This window comes from Buceros rhinoceros, unplaced genomic scaffold (assembly GCF_000710305.1).
Source record: "Buceros rhinoceros silvestris isolate BGI_N320 unplaced genomic scaffold, ASM71030v1 scaffold10718, whole genome shotgun sequence".
NCBI classification, from domain to species: domain Eukaryota; kingdom Metazoa; phylum Chordata; class Aves; order Bucerotiformes; family Bucerotidae; genus Buceros; species Buceros rhinoceros.
The window spans coordinates 20,034-34,451 of record NW_010426381.1 but is presented as its reverse complement, the minus strand read 5'-3'; the positions used below and the strand labels follow the sequence as shown (position 1 = coordinate 34,451).

The window sequence follows — 14,418 nt, the reverse complement described above, 5'->3', positions numbered from 1 at the left end:
CTTTCCCTTCCTTCCAGGGAAAAAACCGTGGTCTTTCTTGTGGAGTTCAGCAAGCTATCCTAAATCTAAGTTGAACAGATCAAGTCATTGTAAATCCTTCTCTGTCAATGTCTCATTAACCAGTTTCTTTTTTAAAAGCTCCAGAGTTAGAAAACGAAGGCTAGTTCATTGTAATCTTACACATATGTAATTGCTCAGTGTTGTTCAGTAAGCATAAATAAATACAGCGTAGCATAAAAAAAAAAGGTAAGCTATTGCTGTTATTGGAAAATCTCAGAGTATTTCATTTCAGAGATGTTTGCTCAGAGGCCCATATTGCCTCATCTGCTAAATTACCTCTGCAAACAATAAAAAGACCACATTATATGTTGTATTAAACATGGTGGAAAGCTGCATTTTTTTTGTACACTGTAACCTCTTTCTGGGTCTGCACAGGACAGTCTGTACTCTACATCTATAATTAAATGCCACATGTGGTCCTTAAACTAATGGAGAGCTATGAAATAGATTGGCAAGATGAGAACAAAATAAAAGGTTTTTCCCCCTCTCTAGCGAAGAAAATTGAAAAAGTAAAATCCATTAGAATCTACTTACAGGAAAATAAAAACAGACTCCCCATCCACTGCATGCAAACCAGGGACTTCTCAGCAGGCAAGTATACCAGCCCAAACCACACAGTCCACCTGCTTCTGCACCTCTGGTCCGTATGTCACACCATGATTTGCATAGACAGCACTTTTACATGTACGTATGATTTACTTAATTCTGTCAAAGCTGTTGCAAACCATGAGCATGTTAGTCATATGATGTGCACCTCAGCTCTCTCAGCCATACAGTAAGCCACAACAGCTGTGGGCAGGTGAAAGTTGGATAGAAACGTGACAAACACATCCACAAGGACTCTTCAGTACCTAACTTGATGCACAAAACCACAACTCAACTTCAATAACAACACGTAAATTTGAAGTTTCTTCTGTTTATGGTCTGTATTCTCAGGTATAGAAAGGAATAAACACTGCCAGAATAGTAAGACTTAACAATTTTACTTTAATAAGAACAACAGTGGAAAAAACCATAGCTGTTATGGACTGGCTATTGGCCAAAGACCCTGAAAAGATACACTAGGTCAGCAGGCACGAAGGCTACATCTGTATTAGGAAATGTTTTTGGGAACAGTCATGGGCACTGTGGCTGGCTGATGTTCGATGGGAAAGTCCGTATCTACCTTAGTTAACTCCTTCAGCCTCTGAAATGGGACAGCTGCATCCAAACCGTCCAGGCGGCCACGTGCAGGAGGAATGCTAGTTGGTACAGCCAGGAACCTTTCAGGTGCACAGCATGGCAAAGCGGTGCCCCAACATGTGGCTGGGCACCAGGGGCACGAAGGCTACATCTGTATTAGGAAATGTTTTTGGGAACAGTCATGGGCACTGTGGCTGGCTGATGTTCGATGGGAAAGTCCGTATCTACCTTAGTTAACTCCTTCAGCCTCTGAAATGGGACAGCTGCATCCAAACCGTCCAGGCGGCCACGTGCAGGAGGAATGCTAGTTGGTACAGCCAGGAACCTTTCAGGTGCACAGCATGGCAAAGCGGTGCCCCAACATGTGGCTGGTCACCAGTGCTCCATAGTTTAAGGCTCTGATGCTGCTGTTCTTTTTTGAGAAAACCTTCACTGATGGTATCACGAATTTTGCACAAGAAAGGAGTGCAAGATTTAAGCTGAACAACTATACTTTGTTATTTGACAGTTTAAGCAAAATAAGAGAGTGGTCTCCAGTTCCTATTTCCACAGGACATTAGCCCTTGTACTCACAAATAACTGGAGCAGAGTAGTTAGCATGGTTAGAAAATAATTTGGGCTAATCTCTGCAACTTCTATAGCACCCGCATCACTGCCAGAAAAAAACCTGAAGTAATTAGTAAAAACAACTTTTCTCAGAGCTTAAGATGAACCCCCGGTCCATGACTGAGGGCAATAGACAGGACAAAAGGAAGATCAGCTGTGGATGTATGCACTATACACCCCAGCAGACACTGCTGCTCTTTGTCCGTCTCTGCTCCAGAAGCCCAGTGCAAGGAAGCAGCAGAGATATATGCCACAACTTGGGCCCAAAGCACTGGAAATCAAATATGGCATTCAAATGCACAGCACAGTTTTCATTTTTGCTATCTGTCATGGTTGGCAAGTAATTTTTTTTTCTTCCTTCATGTCATTCACACAATCCAGGAAGAAATTTTACAATATATGGTAATTCCAAAATTTTGTTCACGATCCCATCTATTTCATCATGTTACTTGCTCTCAGTGAGCTTCCAATAAACACATGCTTTCCCATCCTTCACAAGATGGAAATAAACTCAGTATCTGGCAAAAGTTTTATCTTCCAAACAAAGACAAAAATTAAGAACTTAGCGAAACAGATACCAGTTTTTCACAGGACACCTGGCTTTCCTGGTTTTGCTATTTTAAAAATTAAAATTTCAAAGACAGTGTTAAAACAATCAGGTCTCCTCTGACAGTATGAAATATATTAAAAATCCAGTACTACATTTTCAGTACTACATTTAAAACAATCGCAACTCATTTAGTGTTTTTCTGCATGTGGCACTGCTTTCTGCAAACAAACAGCTCTGAATGTTGCTACAGTGCCTAGTGCTTATAGTTCAAGATCGGATGATATTAACAGCATGCAGAAATACATCTCAAAATACATTTTTCACCTTTTGAAAAACGATTGTTGATTTAGCTGAAAATAGGAGCAATTTTCCATGATTTGAGGAATTCTTCACAGCTGTGCATGAATGACAGCATGCATCTCTGCTGCTGGCACTGTCACTTCCTAATACAGCTTAAATGGAGACAAATACGGCTTGATCATTCAAGCTGATCTATATTTTTCTTTGAACCAATAGAAGCTTTTACAATTGCATTGCTGCAAACAGTATTACTTCTTTCCCTGATATAAATCATACTGTGCACATATTTTCAACTTTAAATTTCTTACTTTTTGGTTTAGTTGTGGCTGATTGATTAAAACATACCAGGAAAGCAAAGTCGAATAAATTTACAGAATATTAATTAGGTAATATTAGTTAGCTAATATTATTTATGAAGTTTGCTTTTGTTTTTTAGTGTTAGGTAACTGAGAAAATTCTGTGCCTGGATCCTTAATTCCAGGGGGGGGTGGGGGGCTGGGACACACACATAAATAGAGGATTAAATATAATTGCATTATAGCTAGCAGCTAACATGTGCAAGAGTGGCACTATCAAAAAAGGACTGCTGCTTAAGATCCCTCTACAATCCCAGATCTTCCTCAGAAAATGCAAATCCATGTTCACATGACTTAAGAGGCATTATTAAAAGAAAAAGGCAACTGTCCCAAAGGACGCTGCTCCAGAAAGGGAACTTTGCTGTGACAATCCCTAAAACTTTTTAGGCTACTGATTAACACTTCTTGAAGACTAATGCATAATATTCTTGACATTGAACTTCAACTGAATGAACGAAATCAAAACCAGTTCTACTCTCCGTCAGTGGCATTTTGTAAATCCGTTGTTGACTGATACTGAACACAGATTTGTGTCCTGCAACAGGGGAATCCCAACACTCAGTGTCCACAAGGATGTAACTGTGGGGGACATTATGGGGCATATTAACACAGCTGTGCTTTGGGCACCTAACCCACTGGCTGGTGGGGACCAGCAGCTCTGGAGGGTGACCCAGAGTAGATCTAGTTCAGATGCTCTGAATCAGCCATCAGAGGAACTCCTCTCTTTCCACTGACTGCAAACAGAGTCCAGTCTTCACAGTCAGGCAACTAATTTTGGGCGTCGGGATGGTGCTAGGACTGCCTCCCACTGCATCTGTAAGCAAGTAAGATAAAACTGTAACAAAATGACAGCTTTCCCCCCAAGCTAAACATCCACGTGGATGAGCAAATCTGGCAAAACAGAAACTGTTTCACTTTCTTTCTTTTTAAAATTTTCTTCTCCTATGCATATCTTACCTTTTTGTGGGAGTCAGTCCTACGGAATTATAGACCTAAATTTCAAGGTTTGTATCAATGCCTATTTTCCATATTGCTTAAAGTCTTTGCAATAAAATAAAAAACCAAACCAAAACACATACATATTTGAGTCTGGAAGGTGTCAAACAAATGGACGAATTTTCACAGCTGAAGACCTTGGAAAATATGTTAAATGTGGCTACCCTTGTAATTTAATGATCCCACATTAGATGTGATTTTATATGAAAACTCTGATGGAAGGAAACTATTCTCTTTTATGATAAAAGCCAACCTGGGATCACTCACTATTGAGTACATTTTTGTCCGTTAGCATCAATAACAGGCAGAAAGGCACCTTGATCATTCAGACAAAACTGCTGGACCGTAAACTTACCCTCTTATAATCTGCACTGTCTTCTCTCCTGAAACTGCTCTAGGCATCTTTGCTGCCCACTGGATTCCAGCCAGGAATCCGAGCAGGATTGCCAGCAGAGGAATGTAGTCTTTTAAACGTCCAGAACAAGAGGCAAGGCTTTCAGAGACAGCTGAAGCTGCCAGAACACCAGCTTCTCCTTGCCTACACAGTGATGGCATTGTGTCGGGAAACCAGCCCACTACTCTGATTCTCCCTTTCCGCAAACCCAGCTACAATGATGACCCAAGAGCTGAGCTTTCAGTGACAGCCAGCCCTATAACCGCCTGTACCAGCTGGATAAATCCAAGATGATCATTTAGTATGGAATTTGTTTGCACGCTATCCAGCAACACCCAGAGATGGGGTGGGGGGCAGGGGGGCAAGTCTTTAACTGGGGTCATGAAACACACAAGTAGATTTCAAATCCTCCTCTGAAATACCACACAGCTTACAAAATGGAGAAGTTGTAAATAAGTTGATTATTGTCGATGTATTGCGTTTCACACCTAAAAAGGTGGACTGGAATTTTTCTTGTGAAATACAAAACACTGTGAAGATCAGTTTGGTTTTGAGATTCTAATACAAACACAAAGCCATTGACAGGCTATGAGGAACATCAGCCTTTTGCATCATAACACCCAGATATAAACACAAAGCCATGACTTTTTTTCTTAAACCAGTAAAAACCACCAAAACCAAGCCTGACTGCTGAACTGAACTGATCTAATTGAGAAAAAGCTTGGGATATCAACCTTCTGAAAGCTCCCAAATTTCAAATTTGGAAAGCAAGAAGTCAGGTACTCGAAATCTATAAACAGAAATAAAAATTTCAGCATGAACATACTAAAATTAAAAAACAAGGTAGCTTAAAATTATTTAAACAGCTCCTAAACTTTCAGTGCAGTTCAATGTGCATATTATGAAATACTCCAGCTCCTAAAAACCTTAAAGGACTAGTATATTGAACCAAGACACAGAACAGTCTTTCCAGGGGCACAGTATCGAAGACTCTGATAATGAATAAGACAGAAGGATCCATTTAAAAAAATGATCGCTTAGAATACTGAGAAAGTGTTTGTTAAAGGAGATTCGGCAGGTGTTTCCAGGTACCTGAAAGAATAAGGTCTAAGGATGCCAGTGAGTGGGAAAAGGGGAAGGAAGGACAGGAAAACAGACCCATCTAACCACCACGAGAAGACCAAAGCAATGACTTAACAATGAAAGCAGCTGGAGGCAAATTCTGGAGGAATCATGTGAATTACAAATCCTGCAGATCAGATATGATGTCATGATGGCATGATGCCTGTAAAGGCTGCATGCCATGAGATTACAATTGGTGGTGTCTTAAAGAGAGAGGATGGAAAGTTCTGCCTTCATGAACTCTGTGTCGAAGGTAGGAGTAAGACTACACACCAGGGAAAGTCAGCAGTGGAGAAGTCAGAGATGGGGGTAATCTTGGAAATCATCCATGGGTTGGTGACAATTAAGGGAAGATAAAATTTCCAGTGCAGTGGTTCCCAAACTGAGCATCACAAAGTCATAATCACCATCCATAGATCTCCAAGGGCTCCTGGCTGGAAGAGTCTCAATTAAGAATACACCCTTTATGAGCAGAATATTGAGATGACCTCCCCCATTGGTCTACCATAAAACAGTCAGTAACAGATGCTTTTGAGACAGAAAACCAAAGAATTGAACCTCAGGGAACAGCATCAGGAAGTGGATAAAAAGTCATTTAAAGAGACATTGAATAAACAGTAAGCAAAGTAGGAGGAGAATGTAAAGAACCCTGAAAGTGAGGAAGAAGAAAGCCGGCTGCATCAAAGGCAGCCATCAACCCAAACCTGGAGGACATAAAGCTGTCCTCTGCTCTAGACAGAGATTGCTAACCATCAGTGTGACAGCAGCTTCACTGGAGCTCAAAGGAGAAAGGTAAAGGAGAAGGAACCAGAAAGAGAACTAGAAGAAAACCAAGGGAAAGCCCAAAAGGAACGGGGCCTTAATTCGATAAAGATATTAGAAGTTTTCCATTTGTGTTTCCCTTGAGAAACAAGACTGCCAGGAGTTCAAAGGGAAGGGTAAATGAGTCCGAAAGGGAAAATGAAAAGACCTGAGAAAAGACCTCACAGCAGAGGGAGGTGCAATGCAGCGGGAAAAAGGAGTGAATTTAAGGTTTAACATCACAGAACAGAAAATGCAAATCAGGTGAAGAAAGAAATAGTTGAAAGAGAAAAAGGGTTTCACAGTGACAGTGCTCAGTGCTTACTGAAACTTGCAAAGCAACTGGCTAAATTTTTGTATGAAGGCAGCTGGAGAGAAAGAGGGGCATGAAAAACTGATATGGAGAATCAAGGGTGAAGGCAGACTTGAGTACAGGCAGGAGCCTGGGGGGTTAGACTAAGAAGTACAAGGTGGCAGCTTTCTTAGGGTACAGGACCAAGAAACAGCTGTGTGAAAGCAACTGCAGAGCAAAGATGAAGAAAAACTAAAATAAGCCAAACAGTCCAAAAGGGCTCAAGAGAAGAGGGTAACATTCTTCAGTGAAAGAGCAGAAACTATCAGTGTAGAGGTTTCTGAGGCTGTCTCTGGTGACGTGGTCACGTACTGCTGCCTGCTGTTATCCAGCACACCACTTCTGTTGACCTGAGAGCTCAGACAATTTTCAACAGCAAATGTAGTATATCACTCTTCTCCAAAGGGACCGCTGGTTGACTCAGTGGTCTCATCATGTTCTCTGTCAGTTTCCGGCACTCACTAAGGAAGTTGATTCAATCAGGGGAAGACATTCATAAAATCCTCGTCCAACCTGGTGAAGAGCTAGTGTCAACCAACCCAAATATAACCAATCTCAAGCATCCAAGTTACTATTTTGGCATCTTTCTTATTTCTCATAGACTGACAGGTTTTGTATGTAACCAATCTTCTTTTTTTTCTTTTAACAGCAGCTATTGCCAAGTGCTGAATTACCCCATCTTGCAAATTAGCAAATATGTGAACGTGATTTTTTTGTTGTTGTTGTTGAATAATGGCTAACACATCACAAGATAGATTTCTTTGTGTGTTTTGACAAGTGTGGTCTTGCTTTTTCTTCAGGAAAATGCTCTGCAGTATGCCAGTAAAAGCCCCACAGTGTATTTTTGCATATTTTTAAAAAATAACGAAGTCTTAGGGATCTGTGACCTTTCTGCCATAGTCTACAATTACAGCTGTGCTTAGTGGGAACACGTCAGTGAGCAAATGACGCTACATTTGTGTTAGCATCTGAGTATGATGAGATTTCGTATTTAACGAAATCAGCTACAGCATATTCTTAGTACAGTTCTTCCTAACACACTTAAATTTTGATAGTTTTATAGCATCTAGAAGAAAAAAACATACGCATGAGAAAAACCTCAATACCAGAAAGAGATTCTAAGACAGAGGTAATCTTAAACAGTTACTTCCACTACTTTACTTTAGTATCTACGGCTATAAAATAGGGAGTAAACCAGACAGCAATCCTATAGTTTTTTGCCTAATGACACAATCCCAGGACTATGATATTTTATGTCACTACAAAAGACCAGCAGCATGGAAGAAGTTGCAAGTTCAAAGGATAAAGTAAAAATAGCTAACTGCACAGTATCTGAAAAACGTAACAGCATTTCACAAAAATAAACCAGCAAAAATACCTTTTATTAATTTATTCAAATAACTTTATTTATACGTATATAGCGCATGTCACATTTTTAGCATGCATTAGTATCTTTACTGTACTAAGTCCTACACAACTAATTTAATTTGAAGGATGAAAACCATAGGTCTTTTCTCTAATTGTTAAAAAATAACACTAGGCACTAGGGTACCTTAACTAATATAAAGTTAACTACGAGGGCATCTGTCCTATGATATCCTTCAGCATTTTTGGCACTACCTTCTTCCTTGCACGCATACTGTTTGCTGTGTGTACACCTCTAATTATTGCCACATACACGCGGTTTCGCAGACATTGCTTCTCTGACGTGTATCTCATCTTTAGACATTCTCTATTTCAGACCGGTGTATTGTATTACCACATCGTATGGATAGTCGGCTCATGCTCTGACAATCACAGCACTGGAAGCAGCTAGCAGATGTGCCAGCACTGCAGTCTGCCAGATTAAATTTTACAAATACCAACCTGCTAATCCTCAAATTCCCAATTTGATTTGAGATTAGTTAGATGCCCAAAATTTCCAGCTGATCAGATCCTGTCCCCAAATTCTACACCCTGGATACACAGAGGTCGCAACACACAAAGACTAAGAGCAGCCAATGGCCATCTGAGTTCTTACAGGGTACCTGACCTATAGACAGACAGTGAAGAGTCTCAGAGTGTTTTCACTTTATTCACTGATTACATCTACATCTACGATCACATTCTCATGTTAGTCAATACTTATGGAAAGCCCTGAAAGACATACTTTGGCAGAAGTATGAAGGGAAATAATTCCAGGCATGATGGTCATTTATGTGGCTTTACTCATGAATAAGAATTCATGCACACAAGAAAGGTACAGGTGTATTTGGAGCCAACCAAGTCACACCAAACTGTATTGCTTTGCCCCTCTCTCTAATATGAAATGTGGTCCTACAAAAGGAAAAGAAGATGATGGCACTCACCTTACATCCCTCACAAGCACTGACACCATAGTGATATCCGGATGACTTGTCTTGACAGACAAAACAGGGCTTGTAAACACGAGGGGGTGGAAGTGGTGAAGGAGGGCTCGGAACAAGTTCCTCAGAACTGGTGCTCTGAGTTTCAACTGCTACAAAAGAAAAAAAGAAATATAATTGAATGATTAATGAATGAATTTTAAATAGCTCATTATTTACTGTATTATAACTGTCATATTGGTCCATATCTATCTTTCTATAATAAACAGTAATTTGTCTTTCCCAGTAGAATTTAAGGGCAAATAAAGAAGGCAAGTAATTACAGGACTACATGCTATAGCCTCAAAACAGATTTTAAAGGACCTGATCATTTTTCGTGATCCAGCTACTCAACATCACAGAAGCTTCAGCTCACTTGAGATACAGGGCTTGAATCTCTCACCAGGCTCCAAAAACATACAACCCATGTTCTGGGTTTTGCCTGTTGCACTGGAGACCAGCCTTCAAGGGAAACTTTGTGGCATGTACCCTTCCAATCGGTACCTAATTTTGTGAGAGCTCTTATATCTCTTGCTTTTTCTACAAAAGGTAGCACTTCCAATGCACAACTCGGTCACAGCAAGACAGCATCATGCATCAGGACATATGTAAAGAGACCAAGTATAAGACCCAAAGTGAAAATTACCTGAACAAGCCGTCCCCACCCACTCCCACCCCACGCCCCACTCCCCCGCCTTTTTTTTAAATAATCTGTAAAACTAGCACAACCCAGCAACACTTCCTTACCTGCCTTAGGATTTGTAGTATCAGGAAGCCTCTCTGAGAAAGAGCTACTTACACATTATGACCCCACATCCCTTTATTGCCTTAATATTTCTAGATGATCATTTGTTTTGAACCTGCTGAAAAGCCAGTTATCCCTTTCAGGGAAAGGATGTGAAAGATCTACGATGCAAGATAAGGCATGTGAACTACATCTTTCCAAAACATCTGCATTAGTTTTCTGCGATATGCTGTCATCATTCCTCACATTTATTGTAGATGTGCAATACATTTTCATGTTTCACCTAGCTGTCTGCTGCTTCTCAGATAAACCCCTCTAACTTTTCAACAGATCTACTGAAATGACAGGATCCATGAACTCAGATCTATCCAGAAATATTAGGCACTATCAGCAGAGCTAAATCTCAAGAGTACTAACAGCAGACCCTAAAGAATATTACTCAATGGAAAAACCTTAGACAAGATTTACTGTACATGGTATTTTTCAGATTACAAAGATGATACATTTGTATTAAACTCATGATTCATTGTCAACTCGTGTTCTGCAGAATTCACAGTGCACATGGAGCACGATGCAACTTCTGATTACTTGTGAGAGAAGGGCCCCTTTCTTCCATTTTTACTTGGGTTAAGCTACTATCAACTTCAAGGATGGACATTTCTTGAGAAGAAAATGCTAGAGTGAAGTGTTAAAGGCTCTGATCCTAAGCAAAGAAATATCTTACAAATGGGAACAATTTATCTATCCATCTAACAATAAGGAGGCTGTGAAAAATACCAGAAAAGTAAAATTATGCAGCTCCATAAACTGTGACGTTATGACAACGTCCAGAAATGTACTTCTCTTTTTCAGCAATAAATACACTAAACCTTGGCAAACCAAAAATCTACTGGTTCCTACTGTACCAAGAAAACCGTAATGAAGTTTTTTCTTAAAGAAAACACAGATGAAAATGATTGTTTCTTTTCAACAGTGATTTCTGGTATTTAAGAGAGATGAGTACTCTGTTATTGATCTCTGCACAGCCATCCTGTTTGAATCAATAATCTATTAGTACGTTTAAATTAAAGTTAAGATTCATCAAATGCCCTTGAGAGGCCTCAAACATTCCTTGCCTTATTTCACGCTCATACCTGAATTATGGTGGCTTCCAATCAGTCTATAGAATGATAAAAATTTTGCTTTAAAACTCTAATAGCAGCAATGTGTTTCATATTAGCTCATCACCTCTCCCAGCCCATCTAAAAGACAGCCTTTAGGGTTTCCACGGGAAAATGAGGTTGTGTCATTCAATGAAGTAACTGCACTCATGTAATTCTCCTGTGATTTCAGTTTGGGGAAAGCAGTCTTTGAGGAATAATACTGACACACTCCTGCTTTTTTCATGATTTCATCCTAAACAAGCACCAGTGAACAATAGGAGTGTTCAAACCACAAACCATACGTACAAGAGGTCTGTCAGACACTGTCCAAGCATCAGGAACTCACGATACCCAGAAGAAACTAAAAAACCAGGTCAGTTCATAAATACACATCATAGTCAGCAAATGACAAGCTGAAGGTGCTCCTAGGGAATTTTTTTCTGGACAATTAGAAAAGGTGTATGAGAAGGAAAGAGACAATGTAAACCAGAAGTTCCCCCCTAAAACACCCATATAGATATGAATGCTGCTAAAAGGGCTTAATCTATGCAATGTAATACTTTCATCAGCTGATCAACCATCTGGAGAGTTTTACTATTTTTGTTATGAAAACCCAGTCTGGGAACATTCGCTTTTGATCACAGATGTACAGTATTCTGGAAAAAGCTTGAATTTAGGTTACACGTACTTGACTCTTACTCTGGCTTCTGACTTACTATTCTTCCTTGAATTTAGCCTTTTTAACCCTTTATTTGAAAATGTAGGTACTGCCAGCACGGAAGTGTAGAAATCCAGTGCAGGCATCTGTAGCATTTCATGCTCAGCAGATATAAAGCGTTATTTCTGTATCCTGTCGGTTGCTAGTGGGCACTCCACAGGTGAACCCACTGCCTTCTAAGCATGTCTGCACATGTAAGGTGGAAAAAGGAAAAGATGGGGGGAGGACAGTTGACATTTCCAGAAGAGGCGTTTTTAAAGCAGTCTAATAATTTTAGGAATAGTTCAAAGAAAAACAAACAAAAAGGCAACTTCTTTCCACACTGTGCAGTCTTGTCCTGTGGGATGAGACACTTCAGGGTCCCTACTCACCTGAGAAAACAGAGCCTCAGTGCCGTCACCCAACACCTGAATGCAGCTTAAGCACACAGGGACTCTCAAACAATCGGTCACTTCACAATTCCTAAGATGTCTGAAATATTTCTAAAGGTTAGATAAAGCAACAGATAAGATCTTTCAAAGCACAGCATGCTTTGTGAGAGCTAATTTACTGCCAGCTAAACCGTGTTGACAGATGGAGGAGGTATTTCACTTTGTGACCAGCTAGAAGCAGGCAGGCACTATGAAATGCCTTGTGTTTTGCTAGAAACTTGGATTATTAAGCTTGTATGTTAATGTACACTTTGGACAGTTAAGTCTTAAAAGAATAAGAAGTTGTAAAGCAAATGGCATTTCCTGGATAGCCTCAAGGGAATTTTGAGTACTGAGCTCAGGGTCCCTGGTGGGAAGCAGCAATTTCAGCTAATTAGGGTGAATAGCAAAGTGTTGCATTTGGTCAAAACATTCTGTTAACCCTCATTTTTGTTGGCACCAACAAGAGTCTGGATTTTTTTGCCTCTTTTTTTTTTTTTTCCCCCTGAATTCACTGCAGGAGTGCAAGGCACACAGCTCACATACATTAGGCAGAAAGTCAAAGGAAACGCCAAAGTTCAACTAAAGTACAAGTAATTAGAACCAGACTCTCTGCTGCTTGTATGTGTGCATTTGATTGTAGAAGTTATTTATAAGCCTCCAAACATTTGAAAAAAATAACTATATACTGTAGATCATTTAATTTTTATGTCTCGTCTGGAAAAAAAAAGTCTGCTTTTAATCATCTTCCAGGAAAGAGCCAGGAACTGGGAAAGTGGGTCTCAATTGTTTCAATACAAATTTCTCTCTTTCATGTGCCACATAAAACTATGCTATAAAATTAAATCCCAAATATCACTGACTCAACTCCTCATCCAATTTTTTTTTTAATAAAAAACTTCTTTGAATTTGTCATGCTTTTTTTAAAATAGTTTGCATTGCTATGAAGTTGTTTTTTTTTTTTTCAACTGTTGTTTGGAAGTCAGACAAGGGGAGAAGAAAAAAAAAAAGAGCAAAAGAGAATGAAAACATTGTGGTGGAGACTTGCCAGCCTTGACTTAGTAACCTGGCCATGACCCTCCAGCGAGTGTGTGTTTGACCCGGTCACACATGACTCTGGCTGCGTACTGTTGCTGGGTTATAAGTCCCAGATATTTTTACCATATACACAACAGGTGGGGATCACAGACAACAGAAAGGAAAACAAAGTCTTCCCTTGTGTGAAGTCTACCGTCTTCACCGTTGCAAAGAAAACAACACCTAAGCAAAGGAGTCGTGCTACAGTATCGGCACTCGCTCTGCTGGATCGCTGTTTTACCTGGAGGTCGATGGCACAGAAAGGGAGTGGGCTGAGGGCAGGACAGAGGAAAAGGCTCAGGGGAAGCCATGTGCAAATGTTTATCAACGCAGAACGAATTACCACTCCTAAAAATCTTTCCTCATAGGGCTGAGTATGCATCGAGGTTCAGGAGGGAACGCTTTTTATTATGAGTGAGCACAACATACCTGGATTAAATTATACGCTGTCACAGTAAGTCCAGATTGAGAAATTATTATCAGGATTTTTAGAAGTACTTAAGAAAATACGTTTTCCACACTTGAGGGTTTCTTTTTTATTATTCACATCTTGCTAGCTGCACACACCTGCCTTAAAGCCATGATGTTAAATATAAGTTATTCTATTCTAATTCTAACAACAGTTTTTCCAGCAATAACTTTAATCAAGTCATAGTTCACCTTTACAAGACTGTCCAGGGCTTAAAGAAAAAAAAAGGTATTATTTGGGCTGAAAGCCATAAAACCCTCTAAGTCTAGTCTAGAAAGAAGCATTCCACTTTCAACAGGGACATCGGAAGATGAAACTTCTGACCTAGTTTCTGCTTGAAGGTGCCCAATCCAAAATGATCCTTTTCTGTTATTTTAAAAGCTAGAAGAGTATCCCTCCGGTTTACACTATGTGCTGCTCAGGATTCCTCAAGTATTATTAAGATAACAACAAAACTAGCAAGAAGTAGAGATTATAGAGCTCAAAAGCGCAAGGTCTTACTAATGGACAAACTGCACAGAAGGTCACCTAAAAGGTGCCTCAGACCAGGTCATTTTAAGAGCCACACCTAGAGCACAGGGCGCTGCTGCCAATAGCTATCTCAGACAAGGTGCAAGCCCTGATAGGCACAGCTGAGCTGGCAGAAGTCTCTAACGCCGAAGTACTTTTGCTGTTATAACTCCTGTCAGTGAAAGAGCACTACAGACAGCTGGTTTCTGTCCCGTCACATCTGGGAGAAGAGGGGGCCTGCTGA

General features: G+C 40.1%; 1 protein-coding gene across 5 annotated transcripts in view; it reads right to left on the bottom strand.

Annotated features, from left to right (window-relative positions):
• Positions 1-14,418, bottom strand: part of RARB (retinoic acid receptor, beta) — a 94,840-nt gene that overhangs the window by 60,525 nt on the left and 19,897 nt on the right. For 4 of the 5 annotated variants that reach the window (XM_010141480.1, XM_010141477.1, XM_010141478.1 and 1 more), the window contains one exon: positions 9,068-9,216. Coding sequence is in view for 3 of the 5 variants with exons in the window: in XM_010141477.1 (XP_010139779.1) it covers positions 9,068-9,216 (149 nt within the window). In the remaining 2 variants the exon portion in view is untranslated. Of the gene's footprint in view, positions 1-9,067; positions 9,217-13,195; positions 13,206-14,418 lie in introns of those variants that run through there. The other variant, XM_010141481.1, reaches the window with a different exon arrangement.